Source organism: Neophocaena asiaeorientalis, unplaced genomic scaffold (genome assembly GCF_003031525.2).
Source record: "Neophocaena asiaeorientalis asiaeorientalis breed wild unplaced genomic scaffold, Neophocaena_asiaeorientalis_V1.1 scaffold5, whole genome shotgun sequence".
Taxonomy (NCBI): Eukaryota; Metazoa; Chordata; class Mammalia; order Artiodactyla; family Phocoenidae; genus Neophocaena; species Neophocaena asiaeorientalis.
In genome coordinates, this window is record NW_020174698.1 from 2131234 (window position 1) to 2157613 (window position 26380).

The 26380-nt window shown below is 37.1% G+C and overlaps 1 protein-coding gene across 3 annotated transcripts in view; it reads left to right on the forward strand.

Moving 5' to 3' along the window:
- The first annotated feature begins 8092 nt into the window (after positions 1 to 8092).
- Positions 8093 to 26380, forward strand: part of AHI1 (Abelson helper integration site 1) — a 204351-nt gene continuing 186063 nt past the window's right edge. For 2 of the 3 annotated variants that reach the window (XM_024759139.1, XM_024759140.1), the window contains exons 1-4: positions 8093 to 8194; positions 8576 to 8638; positions 13303 to 13370; positions 15254 to 15378. In XM_024759139.1, the coding sequence (XP_024614907.1) occupies positions 13361 to 13370; positions 15254 to 15378 (135 nt within the window). In that variant the 5' untranslated portion in view covers positions 8093 to 8194; positions 8576 to 8638; positions 13303 to 13360. The remainder of the gene's footprint in view (positions 8195 to 8575; positions 8639 to 13302; positions 13371 to 15253; positions 15379 to 26380) is intronic. The other variant, XM_024759138.1, reaches the window with a different exon arrangement.

Sequence of the window (26380 nt, forward strand, 5' to 3'; positions counted from 1 at the left end):
CCAAGATAATCTTACATCTGCAAACAAGGAAAGTCCCTTCTCACTTGCGGTAGAGATATCTGACCTGAGTCCCTCAGAGGAGGCCTGGTAATTAGTCATAGCCGGGCTTGGGAAGCCCCTCTTTTCACACTTCATAAGAGAAATGAAGCTAGTTTTCAATCTACTAAATAGATACCATTTGAACAATAAGATGAAATTTTAAGCATTAGCAATCACAAGAGGTCTTATAACTCAGGAAGAGGAATGAGTGTCCAAAAGGTGCCTTTTGTCCAACCAGAGGGTCTCTGGTCACAGACGAAAGATAAGCTTAGAGAGTGATCTTTAATGACAGGAAAGAGCTCTGGACTCTTGTAAGTGTTGATAAAAAGACTCTGGTAGTATAAGCACCATTCTCTACTGTATTTATTAATCTAGAGACTATATTTTCAGCCCTAGTGTTAAATGCATCTCACCAACTCTTACAAATTCAAACTAGTAGTAGATTAAACATTAGTAAATTAAGTGGTTTGGATAAGAAATGGGTGCCTAAGGCCTTACATATCTTTAAACTGGGATCTTTTAGGCACAAATAATGATACATATCGACTTGTTGCCATCTAGTGCTCACCGCTGTAGAGACCTGGATTCAGTTTATGCTGAATTTTTTTTTTTTTTTCTTTTTCTTTCCTTAGTCTCTGCAGCAGTTTGTTTTTCATGGGGCCCCCTGAGACCCAAATCGAAACATTCTCCTAATAAAATGGTATTCACATGTAGACAACAAATCTATAAATAGCTTTATACACTGTGGGAAGCTCAGTGAATTCTGACCTAACCCATATCTACAGGTTCATCAAGTTTTCTTAGCACGCCACCCTACAGAAAGTTTATAAAGGAGGCTCAATTCCTTCAGCAAGTCATCGGCTAAGCTTGAATGACAATCACTATTACAAGATAATTACTATTAACTCATAAAATTCCCTGCAACATGTATTAAGAGTTGAGAGAGAAGGAATTCCTTTTTACCCAATATGTCAAAGAGATATTCTGTGAAAACAAAAAACTTCTGAAAATCAGCTAGAAATGCTGACTAAATTGCATCATTGAACTCATTGAAAAGCAAATGAAATTCTCAAGGGCCAAAGAGAAGAGAGAACTGAAACAAGTGTGGTAAGCAGGCACTGAAGATGTGTCTAACCTCGAGGCATTTGCTGATACCCTGAATGTAGTCCGAGAATGTAATGGCCTCCCAAGACACAGGAGATGAGGTCTTGCTCAGCATAGGAACTGAGATCTTTGCATAAAACTGGAATCCTCAAAAGACTACACTAGCAAAGGGAGACAAGGAGGCTTGAACGTCTAGGCTAAAATTTGGGTAGAGAAAAAAAAACCCTCCCCTTTGAATTATAAATGTGGCCTTTCTTAACATGGGATTCGGATTTAAATCTATATTAACCTGATAGGTTGCATATGGGTTATAAGAAAAGGAGAAAGGTCAAAGATTACTCCAAGGTGCTTGGTGTTTGGCTTGAGTAACTGGAAAAAAATGGAGTTGCCATTATGTGAGATGGAGAAAGCTTCAAGTGGGGTTTGTCTGAGGAGGCGGAAGATTAGGAGTTCAGTGTCAGAAAAGATAAGTTTCAGATACTATTAGACATCTAAATAGCGATATCTAGCATGAATTTGGATAAATGAGTCTGAAGTTCAGGAGAGAAGCATGGGCTGGGGAGATATCTTTCGGAGTAGTCTGTATGACCATGGGGTTTTACAAACTAGAAGAAATCACCAAAGGAGTAAGTATAGAGAAGAGGTCCAAGAGGTTACCTCCGGGATGTTCCAATATCAAGAGGTAAAGAAGATAAGCAAAAACTAGCAAAGGTAACTTAGGAGGAGGAAAAGCAGGAAAATGTGCAATCACCAGTCAGAAAATATACTAAGAGAATTGACTGCATTAAAAATAGCACTAGGGCTTCCCTGGTGGCGCAGTGGTTGAGAGTCCGCCTGCCGATGCAGGGGACGCGGGTTCGTGCCCCGGTCCGATAAACTTATATAAAATACTGAGGAATAAACCTGATAATAATATGAAAGACTTAAATAAAAGTTCTCTTAATTTAAAAAACCCACCATATTTGGCACTTTTATTATAATTGATAAAGAAACTTTGGAGTCAAAATAACATAGTATGAATCATTAAAATGAATGAAATAGATGTATATTACTGACATAAAAAGCCCTCTGGAATAATAATACATGATAAACACAAAAACGATGTGGCAGGACAAAATCTATAGTATGAAGTTGTCTTTATAGTTTAGTATATTTAGTATATATGTGAAAGAAAGTCTGGAAGAATATGTAAAAGACTATTGCCAGTGATTTACATACGGCAGACTTTCACTTTCCACATTATAAACATCTGGATGATTGTTTGAATTTCTGTAAGCACATATGAACATTATTAACAAAGTTAGAATTTAAATGATGTTTATATGGCATGTATAATTGCATGGAAAGGTATAACATAATGTTAATTCAAGAAAGCAGAAACAAACAGCTTACATAAGATATGACCAAAATTAGAATATGCATGGAAAACAGACTGAAAAAAAAAATCCAAAAAAGTTAACTGAGAGTCTCTTTGGGAATGGTACTGCTTATTTTTTCCTTTCTCCTTGATTCTATGTCTTTTAAACTCTCTGTAACGTGAGTTTTCTTACTTTTGTTTTTCCTGTTTACTATGAAGATTTCCAAACACACAAAGAAAAAGTACAATAAAATACCAGGTACTTATCAGCCAGCTTCAACAGCTATCAAAATTTAGATAGATATGTGTTATCTTTCCCCCACCTGTTTGTTTGTTTTCTGGAATATTTTAAAGCAAATCTCAAACATCTTGTCATTTTACTGTATAGACTTAAAATGATCACATTCTTATATTATCACAATACCATTTTTTCATCTAAAACAAAAATTCCTTAATATTGTATAATACTTAGCCCATACTGAAAAATCGGGGATTGCCTAAGACATGTCTTTATAAAGTTAGTTTTGAATGAGAATCCAAACAAGTTCCCATCACTGCATTCTGTTAAGCTTCCAGAATCCTTCTCCAGCAGTGTTATGGGCTAAGTTAACCCTCCAAAATTCATATGTTAAAATCCCAACCCCTAGAACCTCAAAATGTGACTATTTTGGGAGATAAAGTCTTTAAAGAAATAAGTAAGTTAAAATTAGGTCATTAGGGTGGGCCCTAATCCAGTATGACTGACGTCCTAAGAAGAGGAGATTAGGACACACACAGGTACAGAGGGAAGACTATATGAAGCCTCAGGGAGAAGGCAGCCATCTACACACCAAGGAGAGAGGCCTCAGAAGAAACCAACACCTTGCTAACACCTTACTCTTGGACTTCTAACCTCCAGAACTGTGAGAAAATAAATTCCTGTTGTTTAAGCCACCCCGTCTGTGGTACTTTGCATGGTAGCCCTAGCAAGCTAATACAAGCAGTAAGGCCACCATCTGTTCTAACTGGTTTAATGCAATTCTGTACTGGGGATAAATATTTTGTATATCAACCATATTTTTGTTTTATTCAATAAATTCACTATTTATATTTATTTAATGTTTTAAATACCCTAAATCTATTTTCATGAATGATTAGCCAATTTTATGATAATTACCACCACTACTACTAAATTGTTTGCCTCTCCTAGTACTAGTAGAGTGTCCTCAGTCTTGCACTCTTGGTTAATGGAAGTGAAAGCAGCATATTAGCTTTCTCCAGTGTGAATGGGGCTCATGAATATGTTAATTACATACCCAGATGCCTACTGGATATATTATCCTACTGAAAACAAACATCTTTTCCTCCATACCTGCTTTTCCTGCCTTTCATTGTTAATTAATTAGCCATTCTCCATCCAGGTACCTAAGCCAGAAACCTCAGTACATTAAAACCATTTTCTATAATTTAAAAATACTGTTAAACTTACAGAAAAAAAAAAATTGCAAGAATAGTATAAAGAACATCTTTGCCCAAATTCTCCGATTGTTGATATATTACATTTGCTTCATTGTTCTCTCTCTGTATGTATATTATTTATATTTTTATTGACTTATATTTTTATATATGCTTTTTTTCTGAACCATTTAAGTAAACTGTAAACACGAAGCTTCATGACCTTTAAACTCTTCAGTGTGTATTTTCTAGAAATGAAGGTATCTCCTACATTACCAGAATACAGTCATCAAAATCAGGAAACTGATATTCTTAAAATACTACCATCTAGTCCACAGACCCCCATACACACTTTGTCAACTGTCCCAGTATCCTTTATAGCAAAAAGATCCAATTCAGAATCACATGGTCCATTTAATTGTCATGTCTCTTTAGTCTGTTACAAACCGAAAATGTTCTTTAGACGTTCCTTTGTCTTTCATGACCTTGACACTTTTGAAGAATACAGGTCTATCATTTTGTAGAATGTCCCTCAGTTCGGGGTTGTCTTATCTTTCTTCATGATTAGATTCAGGCTATGCATTTTTGGGCAGGAATATCAAAAAAGTGTGTTCTAAGGTTTCTTACCATATACATATATATGTGTGTGTATAATCTCTTAAAACTCTCAACCTCTAGTTTTAGCATACATTGATGATTCTTGCCTGAATCAGTTTTTACTATAATGGTTGCCAAATGGTGATGTTTCTACCTATATCATTCTCCCTACATTTATTAGTTGGCAGTCTAATGTAAGGAAGAGCTTTTCTTTATCCCCATTTTTAAAAATTCATGTATTTATGTCAGCATGGACTCAAGTATTCTTATTTTCTTCAGCGGATCATAACTTATTAACATTATTATAGTGATGCTCAGATTGACCCACATGTGGCTAATGGGGGCCCCTTCAAGCTGACTTCTTTGTCCCCTTGATTTGTTCCATCATTCTGTGAGAGCTTCTTTAATTTCTGGTGCCAAAAGATTTTCCAGGGTCATGTTATACTTGCCATACTCCTGCTCTGAATCAGCCATCTCTCCAGCATCTCTAGTCCCTTTTAGTGGAGAATGGTGTTTAGAAACCAAGATCTAGGTTCTATGTGCTCACTGCTTCTAGGATATCATGCTCTTAGACCTTTTGAACAGAGAGCGAGGGGAGAGATAGAAAAATATAGATAGATAGATAGATAGACAGACAGGAGACACACATACAAGTATGCAAATACTTTTATCTACACTTCTGTATGTGTTTATATATATATTGAAAACTGTGAGTTCACACTGACTTAACCAATTCCAATCCACTACTACCACAAAAGTCATTCTGGAATTCCTTTTTTTCCTATTTGTAACTCCCTTCTCTGTCAGAGACACTTGGCTCCCATTAGCCTCAATCTATATACTTATTTCCTCACTCCCATTTCATGTAACCATTGTGGCCCTGACGTGCTTGCCACCTCTTCACCTGGCAAGGGAAGAAGCTGTTTATCATTTTCTATTCTTTCCTATCACTCATTCCTCCATCCAATCAATCACCAAGTCCTAACATTTTCTACCTCCCCAAATCTCTTGAACTGATACACTTCTGTCCATTCTGACCGCTCCTAGCCTTGCGCATACCACCATCATCTCTTACATGGTCTGGTCTAAAACAACAGCGTCCTAACTGATATTCCTGGATCTATATTTGCTTTCTTCCCATCCATGTTTCTACACTACAGTCAGAGTTATCTTTCTGAAATGAAAAGTTGACCATTTACTCCATGGTTAAAACCCTTCAATGGTACCCCATTGACCTCACAACATATTGTCTGGGTCTCTTCATAACTTGCTTATCTCTCTATCTCTCTTGTCTTACTTCCTCCAAAAGCCCCCAGTCTCATTCTCAACATTTCAGTAAGCCATGCTGGTTCTTGGATTATGCCAAGCTTTCTTTTAGTGAGGATTATACTCCATTTTTTTCTACCCAGAAACCCTTCCCAACCTGGACAACTCTACACATTGTTTAGGTCTTTACTTAAATGTCACTTCTGCTATGAAACATTCCCTGACCACACCCCCCACACACACACATACATGCATACCTCTGTAAGCTATTGTAAGGTCCAGGCAAGAGATGATAGCAGGTGTACATCTCAGCCAGTCTGATAGACTGGGGAATGTGTTATTAAAATGCCTAATAATGAGCAGCTAGAGTTATAACCTCTCTTTGTAAAGTGGGTCGTTACGTCACAGTTGTGAGGACAGATGAAAAGTACATAGAACACCTACAATGCAAAGCCAATATATGTCATCTATTATTCATTCAACAAATGTTTATGAAGTACCAACTACTTGATATGTACTATGGTAGATACTGGGGCTTGGAAAATTAAGGTATAATGCAAACAATTAAAATATAACTTACAGAATCAGTATCCAAAGCATAACAAGATATATAGCAGGAATGTTTGGTGAAATCAGTCAACCTGGTTAAGATTCAAAGGATGGACAACATTTGGGCTGAGACATGGAGAAGTAGGAGTTTACAAGGAAGGATTCTTCAGGGAGAGGGGACAATATGCAAGAACTGGGGCATGAAAGGGTATGGATTGGTTTGCATGGTAAATGTAATTCAATATTGCAAAAGCATAAAATTGAAACAATGCAACAAGAGATGAAACTAGTCAGGGAGATGGAGTGTCTTGTATCCTAGGCAAAGTAACTCGACTTTCTCCTACAGATCATCTTTGAATAATTTACAGGAGAGCGGAATTATCAGATTTACATTTTTAGTGAGGTCACTCTGGTAGCCGTGTGCAGAATGGAATTCAGTGATCAAAACCGGAGTCAAGAGACTGGTAAAGAGGCCATCTCACAATAATCCCTGTGAGAAGTGATGAAACTTGGCAGGAGGCAGTAGAGTTAAGATGGACAGACTATACCCTGGGGGGTGTTAAAAAGGTAAAATGGACCTGATTTGATGTTAAGAGGCATTTAGGTTGGTCTACAGGCATTTAACTAGAACACTGGGAGGATAAAACCAAGACAGAGATCCAGAAAGAGAATCAGATTTTAAGTGGAAAGATGAACATCCATTGGATTGGTAATACTTCTCACTGACTTGAGAAACTTCTCACAGGATTTGGAGAAACAAATGAGATATGCTTTGTAGGGTGTGGTGATGCTAATAGGAATGGAAAAGCAGGCCTCCAAAGAAATATGCATAATGCTCTTACCGTACAAACGAAGCAACAGGTTTTAGTGTGTGACTACAACTGCAGAAAATTCAAGAGTCCGGGAGTGACTTGACTAGTATTTTTCCATCCCTGGTGACTCAGAGCTAAAGATGGCGCTGTGGCAAAAATTAGAAGGTGGGAGGGGGCACTGGGTGTAGCAAAAGATGACTTTTGGGGGGTCGCTGTTCTGCTTTAAACACAGAGTGAGATAACTCAGCACCAGATGAATCGTGGACAATTTTTTCCTTAAGATTTGGTCTGTAGTACAACTCTGCATTCTCCACGTTTAAAAGGTTTCATTTCGTGGGCGCGATCGCCTGGGGGATGACGAGAGTGTTTCTTTGCCTCACTCATATTTCCTAGCCTTGGCGGGTTCTATCACAGCCTCCATCTCGCTTTGCCACCTCCCGTTTTTCCCAGCGCTGGCTATAGTTCTGAGGAGCAGAGCGCTTCTTCGGGGCGACAGTGGGGACACGAGCAGGCTCCGAGAAGCACCTGAGCATTTCCATGGTCCCTTCCCGCTCCAGAGTGAACGTATTCTTTCTCCTTGGAGGGCGGCGGCCTGGAGCTTTCCGCGCGGGCGCGAGGAGTCCAGCGCTCGGCCCCTGAGCGCGTGCCCGGCCGCAGCCTGAGGGCCCGCGGGCGGGCGCGCGAGCGCGCGCGCGGCCTCCGTTCCTCAGACGCCGCACTGCAGCGCCTCTGGGCCCAGGCTTAGGTAGCGCGGGGGCGGGGCTGTGGGAGGGGGCGGGGCGCGGAGGGGCGCCGAGGCCCGGCAGAGGTCCAGGCGGTGAGTCGACGCCGCATCGGTTGTCATGGGAACGGCGGCGTAGGCAGGCGCTGACGTCAGCTGGCGGCGCACTGCCCACACTGCGGCACCCAGCGGGTGCTCAGAGCCCGGGTGGCTGGCGGCTGGCGTGGCGGTGCGGCCGTCTAGCTCTCAGCGCACTCCGCACGGTCCCGGCGTCAGCTCCGGCGGGACCCTGGGCAGGTCTGCGGCCTCTTCTCCGTGAGTACCCTGCAGGCCTGCTGGTGGCGGGAGCCCGGGCTCGGTCGCTCGGCCTGCCCTGGCCCCCTTCGGGGACAGTGGCGTGGAGGGCTGCTCGGGTCCTAAGGCGCGGGGGCGGCGGGTCGGGGAGGCCGGGCGGGGGCTGCCCTGCACCACTGCAGTCTGACCCGCCGAGCGCGGCAGAGTGGAGGGATGGGGTTTCCGAGAGTTACCTCTTCGTACTTAACTTTTCATCTCCCATTCCTGGACTCCTTTTCACCGGAACGCTGAGCGTGGTGTCGTGAAAGAGTGAATACCATCTTTGCCTTTCCTATTCCCGTTTCTGGTTTAACAGCGTTTAAATCAGATGCGCACTAAGTACATACGTTTATTTCCTTTTAGGCTGTCAACCTGGTGCTGAATCTTGAACCCGTGAAATACCTTCTTAATTACATCTGAGAAAAGGTGATCGATGTGTAACGTTTCTAAGAGTATAGTTACATTAACAGGGTCGTTTCGATATGTATACAAATAGAAGAAAACGTATACTATTTAGGGATCCCTGCCAAATGGCTGTGCTACATTTCCGCATTACTGTGAAAACATCTACTGACTGGAGCATATGGCTTCTCCTTCTTTTGAGAAAAGGATGCTAACAGTTTTTCCACCTGTTGCGTTTACGATTGCTGTTACTGCTTGGGCGTTCCGGAAGAAGACTGCTTATTATGAGCACTCTGAAAAATTAAAAATATATATATTTGAAAGAAGTTCAAATACCAAAAGTTTTTTTAATCGTATTTAGAACCTTATATATTTATGGAGACTATTCTGATATATTAGTTGAATTATGTATACGGGTTTTGTTTGTTTCCTTTTATCCCGTGCTGTAAAATTCGGTCAAGGAGCGAATCATCCAAGCCACTGCTTTTTCTTCCCTTGATCTTTAGTCATTTATTAGCCGATAATCAGGCGTTTAGAGAAAACATAAAATGAGATGAAATGTAATGTATTTAATTTCCCTATTTTGTATCTCTTAGCAGGTCCTGTAAAAGGGTTTGTGAGGGAGAAGCTTTTAAATATAATGACATATATGAGATTCACAGATGTCATTTTAAGTTTGACCTTAATTTTTGCTGATGATCTTATCAAATATTAGTCATTCTATAATGTATTTGCCATAGTACACAGTACCATTTAGAGATGATCATTTCTGTAATGTATTTGCTATGTTTATCATTAAATTAATATTAGTGTTTACTAATTGGATTGTACATTAGACTAAATAGTAGTAAACAAATACATAATTTATTTAATTTTTTTGTCTATCGCATAGTTGTTTTATTTTTAATAATAATGGACATAAAGTAATGGGCCAGCCACTGTGCTGATAACTTTGCTTTTCAGTATTTCCTTTTCTCCTTACAATAAAGTAGGTGCCGTTTTAATTTCCCAGGCAAAAAAAAAAAAAAGAAAAGAAAGCTTAAGCCTGACTCATTTTGACCCTAGAACCATTATTACTGCCCCCCCCCACTTTTAAAATGGGATACATAGATGAAGAGAGCACAGGCCTAGTGCTCCACAAGCTAGCAGTTTGGTGGGGGACGGTCACAGAAGGTTTTACCAGAGTGAAAATTCAAGGCCTAGGTAGGAGGTATGAAGATCAAGGCGCTGTCGGAGCACAGAGGAAACATATTTAATGATTGCTGTTACTACTTGGGCTTTCAGGAAGAAAATTGCTTGTTATGAGGACTCTGGGAAATTTAAAAAATATACATTTGAAAGAAATTCAAATACCAAAAGTTTGTAAAACCATCTTCAGAATCTTGTTTATTTATGGAGACTGTCTCTAACCCCTCAAAGTTAGCGAGCTCCCTAGAGAAGATACTGATACTGACCTGGGTCCTTGGACTCTTTAATCAATAGAAATTGATACGAGGGCAGACAAAAAGTTTAGGTGAGGCTTTATTGGGACTTCCGTTGTTTCACGAGGGAGGGAAAACGGGAAACTGGGTGGTGGGTCGGGATGTGGGGCAGAGCTGGTTCCTTAAATGGGGAGAGGTTGGGGCCAGATTTGTGGGCTGGGCCGGAGGCGTGGCTTAGGTGTTCTGCCCACCCCCTTGGTGGTGCTGTGTGCAGGGATCCTGCACAGTATACTGCTGCTTTTGTTCCCAGCACCTCAGAAGTTGGGTTTTGGCCCTTTTGTATCTTACTGTTCATGATTTTGCCCCAACTGTACATGCATGCAGTTGTTTTTAGTCCCTTATAGTTTATGTTTGTCCAGGTGCAGACACACCAGTAAAGGGACGCAGGTCCCAGGTCTTAGCCTGTCTCAATACTATTTGCATTTAGTGTCAAAGGATAGTTAGGAGTTAGAGAGACAAGAGAGGAAGGGCATTTTTCAGGAGAGAGGGGTGTATGTGTAATGGTACAAAGGCAAGAAAGAGTTTGGCACATTTGAGGGCCTGCAAGTGGTTTCACAGGGCTGGAGCCCACAATGTGGAAGTGTGGCTAGAGAAGGGGAGGTGGAGAAAGGCAAGGGGTCATTTCACTAGTAGCTTTGGACCCCAGTGGGAAGGACCTCATGTTTTCCAGTATTTAGAGCTACTGAAGAGTTTTAAACAAAGAAATGATTCCATCACATTTGTATTTTAGAAAATTCCTCTGGTGGTTTATTTTTTAAGGGTAGTGTGTTGGAGGCATGGAAGCTGTCTTAAAACAAACAACAAAATCCTTCCATAGTCTTTCTGTACCTCAGAGCTACTGCCTCATGTCACTGCCTGTGCAAGGTGGAGGGAGACAGTTGGAAGCAGAATTGTAGAAAGAATTATCTACACATTTCTTCTACAGGTCTTACCTTCCATTCATTCCTCCACCTGTGGCTGCCAGGTTTCTGTCCCTCCACAAAAAGCTTTGCACACGTGACTTCCTGACTGCAGATCCAGTGGACACTTCAAATCTTGCAAGAACACTTGGTACCACACAGTGTAGACCACTTCTTTCTTGAAACTCTTTTTCCTTTGGTTACTTCTGCCAGTTTTTCATCTATCTCCCTGATGTCTTTTTAGTTTTTTTTTGTGGGCTCCCAGAATTCTGTGTTTGGCCCTTTTTTTTCTTATAACCATCACAAATATAAATAAATGATGCCCAGATCTTCAGACTCTTATCTCCTTGCTGGATTACTATATCACCTACCAAACATAAACTAATTATATATATATATATTTATATGAATCTCCATACACATACACACACACACACACACACACACACACACACATACATACACTATATGTGTATACAGTAATAATAGCTATCATTTTTGAAGAGCTTGCCATGCTCTAGGCATTGTGCCTAGTGTTTTACCTGCATATTCTTATTTCATCTTTACAAAAACACTGTAAGTGATTTACTGTTATCATTCTCTTTTGAAAGAGTAGGAAATTGAGATTAATCTACTGACAGGTAGAACTGAGGTTTGAATCCGGGAATCTGACAATAGAGCCAATGCTTATAGCTGCTTAATACCCGTCAGATATCCAGCTCAACATGCCCCGCTAAAGCTCACTGAGCGTCCCCATAAGAAGTATCTATTATAATTGTAGCTAATGTTATTGATGCTTGTTCTAAGGCACTGTTTTAACCTTTTAATCATTTAACTCTTATAACAGCCCTTTGAATAGTCACTGTTAGACTGATTTTACAGATGAGGAAACATTGCCCAGCCCATACGAGTAACCGTGGGAGATTACAGTAATTCCAGGACTTGTGTTTTAAACTACTTCATTACACTTGTGCTATACTGCACTATATTCCAATTAATGATACTACTGGTCTAATTATTTCCTTTTGAAAAAGAGAATCATCCTTGACTCTTTGTTCTGTCTCCTCAGTAGTTTTTATTTAATCTGTCTAAAATCTCATACATTTTCTGCTCAAGATAAAACAGAAGAATACAAGTAAACCTTTTCTTGATGACTGTCATAATATAGTTCAGCTATTTTCCTATATATTGAATCACCATGGAATACTATAAATATTAAATCCTTAATTGCTTTATTTTTTTTCTACTTATGTGCTGTCAGGTTTCAATTACTGATACAGTTGTCTTTGCAGCCTCTCTCTTTTCTAATTTGGGGTAGATTGGAAAGATGATCAGGCTTATTGGATCTATTATCTTCTAGAAAGAGTTAATGCTGTTTCCTATCAATAAAGAATAGGAGGTTTTACTCTGTGTGTTTAATGATGTCTATTTTGTCTGTATACCGGATAGTTGTTACAGAAGTTAACTCACATAATTAGTGTATTTGTATAATCATTATTTTCTTTTTAGCATTTGTTATCAGACTTTTCTGTCCAAAGTACTCCTAATACTAAAGGAACACAAATGTGGATCCCCAGGGATCTGCAACCTTAACTGATAATTGTTGAGTCAAATCAATTTTTTTTAACAGTCTTCATTTTTATTCTTAAAAATGTATGCATATTGTGTTCTAATGTGAGAATTAATGTCTGTTTTGGACACACACCCTCATCTTTTACAAAAACTGGAAATTTAAGAATATATATACTGAGTTTATCCATGGTTTTGATACACAGTGAAACACACCCAGGTATTTATTTGAGAAGATGGAATGAATGCTTGTGCTTAACCTTCTCTGTTGCAGCATTTTCAGTGGCAGGTACAGAAGTATTTAAATTATCTGTGAATGTGCTACCCAGAAGCATACTTTACTAGTGTAATAGTGTATGTGCTTGGGAAAGTCAGTTCTGATATGGAGTTTGGTTTCTCAAAAGTACTTAGAAGTGTTCATTTTTTTTTACTTAAAATACTTTAAAAGGTGTATTAATATACTAAGTTAGATGTTTATTGCCTTTCAAAAAATTTTTAAATTTTTTGTTTCAAATATATAAATATTTTACTCAGTTATGATCCAGTTTGCTTTACTTTAAGACTCTAAACTGATTCAGATGTATTTAAGTCATTTACATAAGGTTGTAATAAGAGAACTTAGTTTTATTGGTATAAACCTGATGAGGTAGTAGACAATCACATAATCTTGTGTGAAGAGTATTTTATAATTTTTATTTGGAAATTCCATATTACAAATAAATCCTCTTTGTTTTAATAGGATCCTTATTGAATCAGTGCTTTACACTATAACTCAATGCTCTCCATGAAGCTGAGATATGCCCACTGGTAAGATTTCTATGAAATTTATCTATGCAGGACATATTATTTATTTTAAAGTTTGGATTATTTTAAGAGATTCTTCAGTTAAGGAATGAAGTAGATGTCATCAACTGAAAATTACATTTAGAGATACTTCATAGTTTGATATTTAGCTTTCTATGTAATGTTGGTGATTAAGGTTAATACGTATTCATTGGCTGGCAATTTGGGACTCAGCTGGGCAAGGTAAATGATGACAACATATGGTTAGTTTTAATTTTTTATTATCAAAATGGATTTTTCACTTTAGAGTAGACTGTGGCAAACTTTTTCCTAAAAGGCAAGCTAGTAAATATTTTAGGTTTGGTCTCTGCTACAACTCCTCAGCTCTTCCATTGAGGTACAAAAGCAGCCATAACAGTTCTTAACAGAATGGGCATGGCTGTGTTTCCATAAAACTTTATTTATTAAAACAGGTGACTGGCCTGCAGGTAGTAGTTTGCCAATACCTGCTCTTGGGCATTCATTCATTGAGCATTTATTTATTTGAAACATGTTTATTGAGTACTTACTCTGTGCTAGACCCCATGATAGTAGCTAGGGATGTAGTTATGAACTATCTCATGTAATGGGAGAGACACAGTATATTTATGTATATAGATATACAAATAATTACACAAATTCAAGTTGGGTTAAGTGCTGTGAAGGAAAAGAACAGTCTATCTTGTGAGAAACAGAAATTTAGATGAGGTTGTTAGGAAATGTTCCGCTTTAGAGGCAACATTTAAACAGGTATCTTTTTTTTTTTAACATCTTTATTGGGGTATAATTGCTTTACAATGGTGTGTTAGTTTCTGCTTTATAACAAAGTGAATCAGTTATACATATACATACGTTCCCATATCTCTTCCCTCTTGCGTCTCCCTCCCTCCCAGCCTCCCTATCCCACCCCTCCTGGCGGTCACAAAGCACTGAGCTGATATCCCTGTGCTATGCGGCTGCTTCCCACTAGCTATCTACCTTACTAAACAGGTATCTTAACACCAGCCAGCTGTGAGGAGTTAGAGGAAGTTTGCACCAGGTGGAAGCAGCTTCACGTGGGAGATTGCTTGTTCTGGCAGAAGAGCTAAAAACAAGGATGTCTGGCTAGAATGTAGGGATCTAAGGGGATATTTATTTTTTGTTTTTTTTAAATAGATCTTTATTGGAATATAATTGCTTCATAATACTGTGTTAGTTTCTGTTGTACACCAAAGTGAATCAGCCATATGCATACATATGTCCCCATATCCCCTCCTTCTTGAGCCTCCCTCCCATCCTCCCTATAGGGATATTTGTTTTAATTGAAGCTGTAGAGGTAGACAGACCAGGAAGTAAGAACCATGTAGGGCATGTGAAGGACTTGCTTTATTTTGTCCTAAGTGAACTGGGAAACTTACAGGGTCTTAAGCAAGGTACTAGCATGATCTGATTTATGTTTTAAAGGGGAAAACAACTTTCAGCTTTTAATATTTGTTGAAGGCTGATTGTTGGCCAGGAAAGCACTAGTCATTTCTCATGAAAAAATGATCTTTGACATAGGATTATTCCGATTTTACACATAAGGAAAATGAAGTTTAGAGATGTTAAGTGACTTGTTTAAGGCCACGTAACAGTCGTAGGTACTACCGTGCATCATAAGTAAAGAGTTAACTTAGCAAAGGAAACGTTTAGAGGGAGTAGCCCGAAAGGTAAGATGGATATAGGTGAGTGTGGTGTCACCAAAGCCAAAAGAAAAGTTTTTAAGAAAGAAGGACTAATCCTTTTAACTCATGCGGATATTTACAAGGCTGTGGGGGTTTTATTTTTTAACATAATATGTGTGATAATAGAGTTGCATAGAAAATGACATGAGTCATTATCATTTGTAGTTGAGAGTGAAGCAAAGGTGAAGACCAAAGTTCGCTTTGAGGAATTGCTTAAGGCCCACAATGATCTAATACGTGAAAGAAAAAAGCTGAAGAAAAAAATTGGCAAATCTGGAGAAAAAATCTCAGTGAGTAACTGATCATTTGGTAATGGTGTCTTGTACATCTGCATAAAATGATGACTTTCATATGAAAACTCCAAGGAACTTTGGAAATTAAAAATGGTAAATCTGTGTTGTGGTCAATAACGTGGTAAAGTAAAGCTTGCATTAGAATCAGCCTCACTCTTCACTCTTTGAGTGTTGAGTTCTTGAGTGCTGTCCTACAAGAATAACAGACCAACTGGTTAAAGTGATTAGGGATAACAGGGAAACGCAAAACTAGCCATATTACACGTTCTTGAAGAAAACCAAGATTTTTAACCCAGAATTGTGAAGAACTTAAGAAATAATATCTTACTTCGGATATTTAATGGCTTATCTTTATTTAGACTTCTTCATCTGATTCTACCCAGCAGAGCCAGGAGAAATCAGTGGAACCTTAAAGAAATAATTATCCTTTTGTACTTGAGGTATACTTTCAAATGATAGAATTTTTGGTAGCACCCTTGAAGGGATTGAAAATACAGAACTCAAAGCAATACTAAACAAATCAGCAATTAACTACAACCTGATTCCCAAGGTATTATAGAGTCTGTAATAGTATCCCAGTTAATGCACTATTCACTCTTCAAACCTATCTCGCTATTTCCATTGCACCTTTTACCTCTTTGACCATAATCTCCACACAAATAAATAACTTCATGCATGTTCTGGTAATTGGTACATGCATGTCCTGGTGATTGATACAAAGAATACATACATTTCTTTGGCAGGAGTTTTATGAGTTATATGCATCCTACATTTTACTTGTAGCATATTTTACCCTAGTCTGTATTTTGTCATGAGACCTGTTCATTTTAATACTGTCTGGCAGCCATCAGTGTAATAGTTATATTCTCAAGTGAGGCAAAAAAAAAAAAAAAAAGTTATAGCATTGGCTAGAATGCAGCTGCACACATGTGAGGGGTTCATAGTATACCAGTACTACTGCATACTAATTAAGAACTGCTGACAGAATGGATCAGATTAGGTCTCCCATAGTGGATGCTGCTCTAAAATAGAATATGCCACTTCTGGTGTACCAGTGTGCAGCGTGGTAGGGAAGAGTGGCATACGGACGATGCAGCATTGCTTACTGGGATATGCCCTCCCCTTGAGTAAGGTGGTGTACATTTGGCAAAAGCAGAAAGAACCCTGGACACAACTGTCTGCAGAATATTTTTATGGACTCAGTCAAAGTAGAAACTCATACTTTCTCTCACTGTCAGAACTGGGCTTTTTGTGCATGAACAAGGTGAGTTTAGGCCAGGAATGCTAAATTAAATGGATAACTAGAAAATGGGCAGAAGATACGTTCATTTATCCAAGGTCCAGTTTAGATGTTGGGGACACACAAGTGGGAGGTGATTAAATGTAATCTACTCAGCCTCTTTTGGCACACACCAGGCCATTCAAGGTGTCTCTTAATTCAGAGATAAGTATTCTTAAAAAAAATATTTAGGAAGAGATTTTTCAGCTCAACGGAAGAGGATTATTCCTGGAAAACAAACTATTTTTGAAATGATTTACTTTAGCAAGCAGAGGAGGAATACCTGCTTTTATTTACTAGATAACGGTGCTCTCTATCTTTCAAGCACTCTTCTAAACATTTTATGTATATTCACTCATTTTCAATACAAACAATAAAATTATGAAGTTTTATATCCATTTATAGATGGGGAAACTAGATCACAGAGAGGTTGAGTAACTTACCCAAAGTTAGTGGCGTAGTTAGTGGTAGAACCAGGATTCAAACTCTGACAGTCTGACTGCAGAATCCATTCTCTTAACCACAGCCCAATAGGACCCCTTTTAATAAGGCATGAAGTGATGGGATCTCTTCAGAACAAGAACAAGGACTCCCATATGCAGAACAGGCTGACCCTGAAAAGGAAGCAAGCTGAAATAAGAAAATTAGGCAAAGAGAAAGCCATAATAAAATTCGTAATAATGGCAGGTTCATTTTACTGTTTTTCAACTGTCTATCAGGCACTCTGATAAGAGTTTTACAAATATTATTTCTGATTTTTATGTTAATCATGAAAATAGATATTAGAGCTCTTATTTTGCATATGAGAAATTTATGAACATCTGAACAGAAAACGACTTACCATCTTTGCCAGGGCTGTATAGGCAGAAATAGGGTAAGTAGGAGTTATTTTATATATACATATATATATATATATATATATATATATATTTTAAACACATAACAAAGATTTTTTTTAAATCATTAATTAATGAGGGAACCAGTAAGATGTTATAACCAGTTCAGATGGGTTTAATTTACAGAGATTTATCTAACAGACAAAATTCAGTTGCATTGTATTAATAGAAATCATTTACATAGCTATGGACAGGAAACATTTGTATTACTATCAATTTTCTACATGTTAACCCTCTTTCTCTACTGAGTTGTAAAATAGTCAAAGACAGTGAAGCAGAAATAACCAGAATGGATGAGCTAACTTTCACTCATTAGATTTCAAAGACTTTCTTCCACTGGAGTAAAATCAAAACAACCTGCAGTCCTTCTGTTCAGGGATAACCTACATATACGAATTTTGTGCCATATTTTTTAATATCGTGTAAGAATTGTAGAATAAGGATTTAAAACCACAGGCTCCACGTTCTCTCTTCATTGCTTCCTTAAAACTATATCTCAGGCCTAAGTAATAGAATTGACACCATGGAAAAATTTAATTAGTAAAGTATCAGACAAATATGAAGCATTGTTCATGAGAAGAAATGGCTGAAACTAAAATGAAAGCTATAAGAAATAACAAGGACATATAGAAATACTTGACCTACAAGTAAGTGTTCCCAGACAGCACTAGTGGAGCAGAAACAGTAAAAAGAGCACGAGGAGGAAACCTTCCTGAGGTTAAAAAAACATCTAGGAAGAGATGAATACATCTTGCATTTCAGGTAAATTTTATGAGATGAGAACTATATCTGAAAACTGTAATAAAAAAAAGATAAATTTTGCGAACATCTAAACAGAAGAAGAAACATCTAGTGCATTTCAGACTTCTCTCTAAAGACACTAAGGCCAAAGACAATGGAGCAATATCTCTACAATATTTAGGGGAAAATTGTGTTCCAAGGAATCTACTTGCCTAAATTGTCAGTCAGTTGTGAGGGCAATAGCGAGCATGTGAATTAGCAAAGAATTGCTCTAGTGTTCCCTCCCTGAAAAAAACAAGAAAACTACTGAAGATGGATTAGTTGAATGTGTAGTACCATTTCCAGAGACATGAATCAAAATGAAGGATTTAAAATATATATATCTGGTTGAGCCTTGAAACCAGTTAAATATGTAGAAGTTTCTTAGGCCGGGTGTTTCAAGAAGCTATGACACAAGAACTAGTATTGATAGAGTTGCTTTAGCTTCTGGGGGAAAAGGCCAGTTACAGTCTCATTTTGTCTCACATTAAATTACACTTCAGACATCTTAAAAAAGTTAATGTAAAAATCTAAATTAGTAGACAAATACCTAAATAAGAAAATAGAAATGGACTGGTTCAGTTTTCCAGTGTAGAAAGATACTCTGATCTTAAAAGGAATGAGAGACATCCCAAGTAACGAGAATATTCCCTGTCTGCACACAGAAGACTCACTAAATATTTGTTGAATGAATAAATCTGACGTAGAAGATACTTTTTTGAGTCAGAAACAAATGCAACTAAAACCCAATTCACTGAGGAAAATATGTGATTTTTTTTAATAGCCACAGATCTAATACTCTTATATAGCCAATAATATATAATAATTGTTAACATTTATTGAACATCTATATTCTGGAATTAGAAGGATCTTTTCAGTGTTTTATAGTTATTACCCTATCAATCTTCAGAGCAACCTTATGAGTAAGTTCCATTCCTATTGTTAACATGTAAAGAAATGCCACAAATAAATGCCATAAATAGTAAGATACTAAATCTCTAAGTGAGCAAAAGGCATGAAAAATAAAACTAATTACAAGAGAAAATAACATTGACTAATAAAATATAGAAACACTTTAAAAGCTATTCAGATTGGAAACCAGAGATAGTATTTTTGCTTACCAAATGAGTATTCAAAAGTTTATTAGCAGGGTAGAGAGCAGAGCTTTTTAATATAAGGTTCATAGAAAGGTGAAGCAGTACAACAAGTATAGACAACCTTTTCAGGAAGTTTGGCTGTAAAAAGGGATATTGTGAAGATGATATTGATTGCATTCAGGTATTTAAATGCTGATAGCTGGAAGATAATGGAGAAATTGATGATGCGGGAGAGGAAAGTTTTCTAGAACACAAGAAGACCCACCTCTTTATTTATTTATTTTTATTTTTATTGGGGTATAGTTGATTTACAGTGTTGTGTTAGTTTCAGGTGTACAGCAAAGTGAATCTGCTATACATATATCCACTTGTTTTTAGATTTTTTTCCATATAGGCCATTACTATAGGCCATTATAGTTCCCTGTGCTATACAGTTGGTCCTTATTAGTTATCTATTTTACATATAGTAGTGTGTATATGTCAGTCCCAATCTTCCAATTTATCCTTCCCCCTCCCTTTACCCCCTGGTAACCATAAGTTTATTTTCTACATCTGTAATTCTATTTCTGTTTTGTAGATACGTTCATTTGTAGCCTTTTTTTACATTCCACATATAAGCAATATCATGATATTTGTCTTTCTCTGTCTGACTTACTTCACTCACTGTGACAATCTCTAGGTCTATCCATGTTGCTGCAAATTGCATTATTTCATTCGTTTTTATGGCTGAGTAATATTCCATTGTATATATGTATCACATCTTTATCCATTCCTCCGTTAATGGACATTTAGGTTGCTTCCATGTCCTGGCTATTGTAAATAGTGATGCAATGAACATTGGGGTGCATTTATCTTTTCAAATTATGGTTTATATATCTGGAGAAAACCATAATTCAACCCACCTCTTTATAATGAGAAGGAAAAGAAAAAGGTCATTTGGGGTGCATGAAAATTTGTAGACTTGGTAGCAGAAAGTTGCTACCAAGCAGCTTCCCTTTTTTTAAAAAAATATTATTTATTTACTTATTTTTTTAGTTTTGGCTCTGTTGGGTCTTCGTTTCTGTGCGAGGGCTTTCTCTAGTTGTAGCAAGCGGGGGCCACTCCTCCTCGCGGTGCGTGGGCCTCTCACTATCGCGGCCTCTTGTTGCGGAGCACAGGCTCCAGACGCGCAGGCTCAGTAGTTGTGGCTCACGGGCCCTGTTGCTCCACGGCATGTGGGATCTTCCCAGACCAGGGCTCGAACCCATGTCTCCTGCATTAGCAGGCAGATTCTCAACCACTGCGCCACCAGGGAAGCCCGCAGCTTCCCTTTTAATGGCTTTTATCTGTGAAAGTGAGTCAATAAGTGACAGTACTGGACATCAGAGGTGAGTGAAGGAAGTTTGAAATAGCCACAGAAGAGTGCATATGAACAGATTATGCAGCATAGAAGAATTGTCCATAGCTTTGAGGTCTCAGTTGAATTTGTAGACTAAATGTTTACAATAGTGCCAAGTTTTGAAGTGGTTCTTCCAGCAGTATTCAACAGCCTGGTTATAGTTATAGAGATGAAAGTCACTTAATTTGAATAGTACCTGGAGTTTTTCCAGACAGGTGTGATGGATGGAAAGTACATGATAATGGTGAGTGATGAATGAAGTGATGGATTATGGAATCAAAGCATCAGGAACTAAAGATGAGAGGAATGATGAATAAGGAGAATATATTGGGTTCAGAGCATAATGAATGATTTATTATTTTATACCACTAAGTCTGGAGTGGTTTGATACTCAGCAGTAATAGGTAGAACAAATACAGTAAGTCCCTGACATACGAACCTTCAAGTTGCAAACTTTCAAAGATGCGAACGTGCGTTCATGTCCAGTCACGTTAGTTAATTCATGTGTCTGGCATATATTGTCACGTGTGTGCATCCTCTACGAGTGGTTGTGCTTTTGTGTACTTTACAGTACTGTATAGGGTACAGTAGTACAGTATCTTTATTTCAAGCCCAGGATGTCTAGAAGTAAGCGTAAAAGCAGCGGTATATAGCCGATTGTGTTAGTTGGGTACCTAGGCTAACTTTGTTGGACTTAAGAGACAAATTGGACGCACTCTCAGAATGGAACTCGTTCTTATGTAGGGGACTTACTGTAAATATAAATTGCTAAGTAGAGAATAAATACTCAAACTGTAGCTATTATTAATTTTGAAGATGCATCTGAATTTTTGCCTTTTAAAGGGGGAAATTTAAATCATGTTCTGTTCATTATCATTGTCAGTTTTATATCACCTTGATTTCATTCCTTTATTTTTTCCTATCTCATTTTATCCTAATAACTGGTATTTGATAGAGGCAATAACTTCTTTTATGAATGACAGCTTGTGAAAATGTTTGTGTTAAATTAATTTTAAAGGGTGGAAAATATTCTAGATTCTCTAGCTGTTAATAATATCCTTTAGTTGATTTATGTATTTATTCACCTTTATCAAGCACAACATTCCAAGGGCTCAGAGCTCAGTTCCCAGGAGCCGGCCACGGGCTTGTCCTGAAAACAGGCCTGTTTTGGGATCTGAATGATTTGAGCAACCAGGGCTGCTGAGTTAACCCTTTTCTGCACAACCTTTAACCAGACTGATTAGAAAAAAAAGGAAATGAGCACAAATTACCAATATTAGGAATATAAGAGGGGTTCACTGCAGATGTGTTAAAGAGCTTAAAAGGATAATAAGGGAGTAGTATGAAATAACTTCATTTCAATAAATTTAGCAGCTTAGAAGAAATGCATAAATTACTTGAAGGACACAAACTACCAAAGCTCACTCAAAAAGAGACAGATAACTTGAATATTGTATATCTTTTTAAAAAATGTGTCTGTGGTTAAAAACCTGCCCACAAAGAAAACCAGGTGGCTAGTTTTCTCAGCTGGCTTCACTGATAAATTTTACCAAATTATTTAAGAAATCATAATAATTCTATATAAACTCAGACTGTGCAAAAAGAGTGACTACTTCTCCACTCTTTTTGGGGGCAATTATTAAGTACCCTGAAACAAAAACCAGATGAAGACATTACAGGAAACCTACACCAGTATCCCTTTTGAATCTAGAGCAAATATCTTCCACAGAATGTTAGGAAATCAGTCTTACATTATATAAAAAGGATAATACACTGTGACCAGTGGGGTTTATCTCAGGAATATATCACAACATTTGAAAAAAGTAGTCAGTGTAATTTGCCATATCATAAGATTAAATAAAACCATAAGATCATCTCAACAAATGCAATAAAAAGATGACAAAATTCATCACCCATTCTGATAACTCTTAAACAAACAAAAAGAATAGAGGGAAACTTCCTCAACTTGATAAAGGGCATCTACAAAAACCTACAGGTAAAATTGTACTTAAAAGTAAAAAACTGAAAGCTTTTGCCCTAAGCTTGAGCACATCACCATGCATATTCATAATTGTGCAGGTGACCCTGACTAATGCAATAATGCAATTTTTTAAAAAGAGCATAAAGATCATAAGTGAAGATGTAAAAGAATCTCATCTGCAGTTGACAAACTCTCTAAAAAGTGCTGTTAGAACTATTAAATGAGTTTAGCAGAATATAAAGTCCAAGTGTAAACCAATTGTATTTCTATACCAGTAACGAATAACTTAATTAAAATTTAAAATATCATTTATAGTAGTAACAAAAATATGTAGCAATCAAGGAAGAATTTATCAAAAAATATGTGAGACCTGTATACTGAAAATCCCCCAACTGCTGAAAGTAAAAACCAAATAAAGAGATATCCATATTCATGGATTGAAAGAATCATTATTGTCAAATAATTATTGACAGATTATTATTATCCATTCTCTGAAAGTTGATCTATTGATTCAATTCAAAATGCCAGTAGACTTTTAAGAATTGAAAATATAATTATAAAATTTATTTGAAAATTTAAACAACAGACCTAGAATAGCCAAAACAATTTTGCAAAGGAAGAACAAAGTCAAAGGAATTTTGTCATCTGATTCAAAACTCTTTGTAAAGTTTTAGTAACCAAAACAACCTGGTATTCTCATAAAGGTGGATATGTAAGTCATAGATCAGAAGAGACTCTAGAAATCGACCCAAATGTGTATGGTCAATTGATTGTTGACAAAATTGCCAAGGTACATCAAAATGAGGAAAAGGACAATCTTTTCAACAAATGGTGCTGGGACAATCAGATATACGTATACAGTATTACAAACTGACTATATCATGTTCAGAAATTAAATAGAAGTGGATCAACGACCGAAAAAACATAAGAGCTAAAACTATATAACTTGTAGAAGAAACAGGATAAAACCTTGGTAACCTTCAGTTATAAATAGATTTCTCAGGATACAAAAGCATGAACCATAAAAGAAAAGAGGGATAAACTGGGTTTTGTGAAAATTCAAAACATTGCCAAGAAAATGAAAAAGTAAATTATAAATTGAGAGAAAGTATTTGCAACACACTGTCTGATAAAGTGTATTTAGGACATTTTAAGGACTGTCAGAACTCAATGATGTGAAACAGCCTTACAAAAATGGGCAAAAGATTTGAACATTTAAGCAAAGAAGAGATACAGATAGCAAATAAGCACGTGTAAAGATTCTCAGTGTCATTAGTATTTAGGAAAATGCAATTTAAAAACTGAGATACCATTATACACCTGTTACAACACAAAAAGATGAAAGTTAACAATGTGGAGTGCTGACAAGTGTGTTAAGTAACTAGAACTCATACATTTGGGAGTGTGAACTGGTACAGCCACTTTAGGAAGCAGTTTGACAGTTGTTTAAGAACTTAAATGTGTACTGACCATATAGTATATCAGTTCCACTAGTGGGTATTCACTCAAGAGAAAGGAAGACATATAATATGCAAAACTGGAAATAACTCAAATGTCCATTAATTGGTATATGGAGAAATAAAATGTAGTATCTCTCCACACAATGGAATACTGCTCAGTAATGCAAGGGAATAAATTACTATAATCTCCACAACATGTATAAATCCCAAAGCTTTAGGCTGAGTGAAGGAAACCAGACGCAAAAAGCTATATACTATGAATATAGCTATAAATGAATCCATTTATATGAAATTCCAGGCAAGTCAAAATTACAGTGATAGAAAACAGATCAGTGGTTGTTGAGCGGGGCCAGGACATAGAGGGGTAGGAGTTTACTTTGTAAAAGAACATGTGGGGTGATGGATGTTTAACATCATGATTGTGGTGGTGTCACAGCTGTATACATTGCCAAAATTCATTTGAGTATACACGTAAAACTGGTGAATATTACTGTACTTCGCATAATTTATTGTTATGTCTCAAAAAGTGGATTTAAAAAACAAACTAAAGCAAAAATCCTAAATGAGGCACGGACGGTAAAGATAAAAGGATGGGCAAAGATATAATAGAACATGAACAAACGTATTTCGGACACTTTAGAATTCAGTGATAATCCATGAAATATGAAATACCATGAAGTAGATCTTTTTAAATTATAGTATGATAAAACTAGAAATCAGTAACAAAAGTTTAAAATTTATAAACTACTCGAAAATGTAAACACTATCTCATGAAGTTGTTAGCAAGACAAAGGAAATCCAAACCACAAAAACAGGAATTTAAAAGGTAATGAAACTATCAATTCAGTGCAATGGAATTTTGGGATGCTACCACAGATGCTCTGGGAATTGTATTTAAAATGATGTTATTAGTACAAAGGTTGACAGATCAGTGGAAGAGAGTAAATAAATAAATAAACTGAGCCTCGTCTATTTAGCTTCCCCAGGGTTTTGTTTTCAAAACCATAGTTCTTTTTTCTATTTCTAATTCTTGGTTATCTTTTTCCAGTTATTGGAGTGTCCTCACAGTTTTTATCGATTGCCACTACGTTTCTGGTTCCAAGAAAATAGAGAAATTTGCATTTGCCCCATTTTGACATAATGGAAATTCAAGGTTATTAGGTATGACTGTGTTCATAGAAAAACAACAAAAATAAGTTTCTGAAGAGATTAGCAATGAGTTTCCTTGTGTGAGGGAACCCAGGATTGAACTTTGGGTCTTCTTTTTCTAAGTAATTTCTGAATTTTTTAACGATTTTTAATTTTTTGTTTTCTTACTGTTTTAAGTTAAGCATATATTGCTTCTAGAAAAAGAACATGTGAAAATAAACTTTTTTTAAGAGAGAAAATATTTTTATTAGATTTGATTAGGAAAGATTTTTTTGAGGATATGGATTCAGAATTTATCCTTGAAGAACAGATAGAATTTGGAAATATATTTTAGGTAAGCAGAAGCGTCTTGGAGATGGTAAAATATTGGATATATAATGGGTTACTAGTTCTTCTAGCATTTTCCCACCTTTTCACATATATTAGATATTTTCTAACCACTTTTAAACATGAGGATTTTCGAAAATTGAACTTCAGTCTTCACTGGTAAGCTCATCCATTTCTGGGAGAATTCTTCATTTTGGTATTGGCTTCCATCTTATAGCACTTCGGTTTTGCCCTTTCTGTTTTTTTTTTTTTTTTTTTTTTTTTTTTTTTTTTTTCCTTTTGCGGCATGCACGCCTCTCACCGCTGTTGCCTCTCCGGCTGCGGAGCACAGGCTCTGGACGCTCAGGCCCAGCGGCCATGGCTCACGGGCCCAGCCGCTCCCTGGCATGTGGGACCCTCCCGGACCGGGGCACGAACCCGCATCCCCCGCATCGGCAGGCGGACTCCCAACCACTGCGCCACCAGGGAAGCCTGCCCTTTCTGTTTTTGAACACATCTCTTAAGCTTTTATTTCTGTTGTTTGAAATTTTAATTCTAACATCTACTTTTTTTTATCTCATACTTTTGAATTTCTTCATTATATTAATTCCACTTCTTTTAAATTATTTTATTTACACTATTTATTTTTCTTCCTTGTTAATTTTTCTGTTTT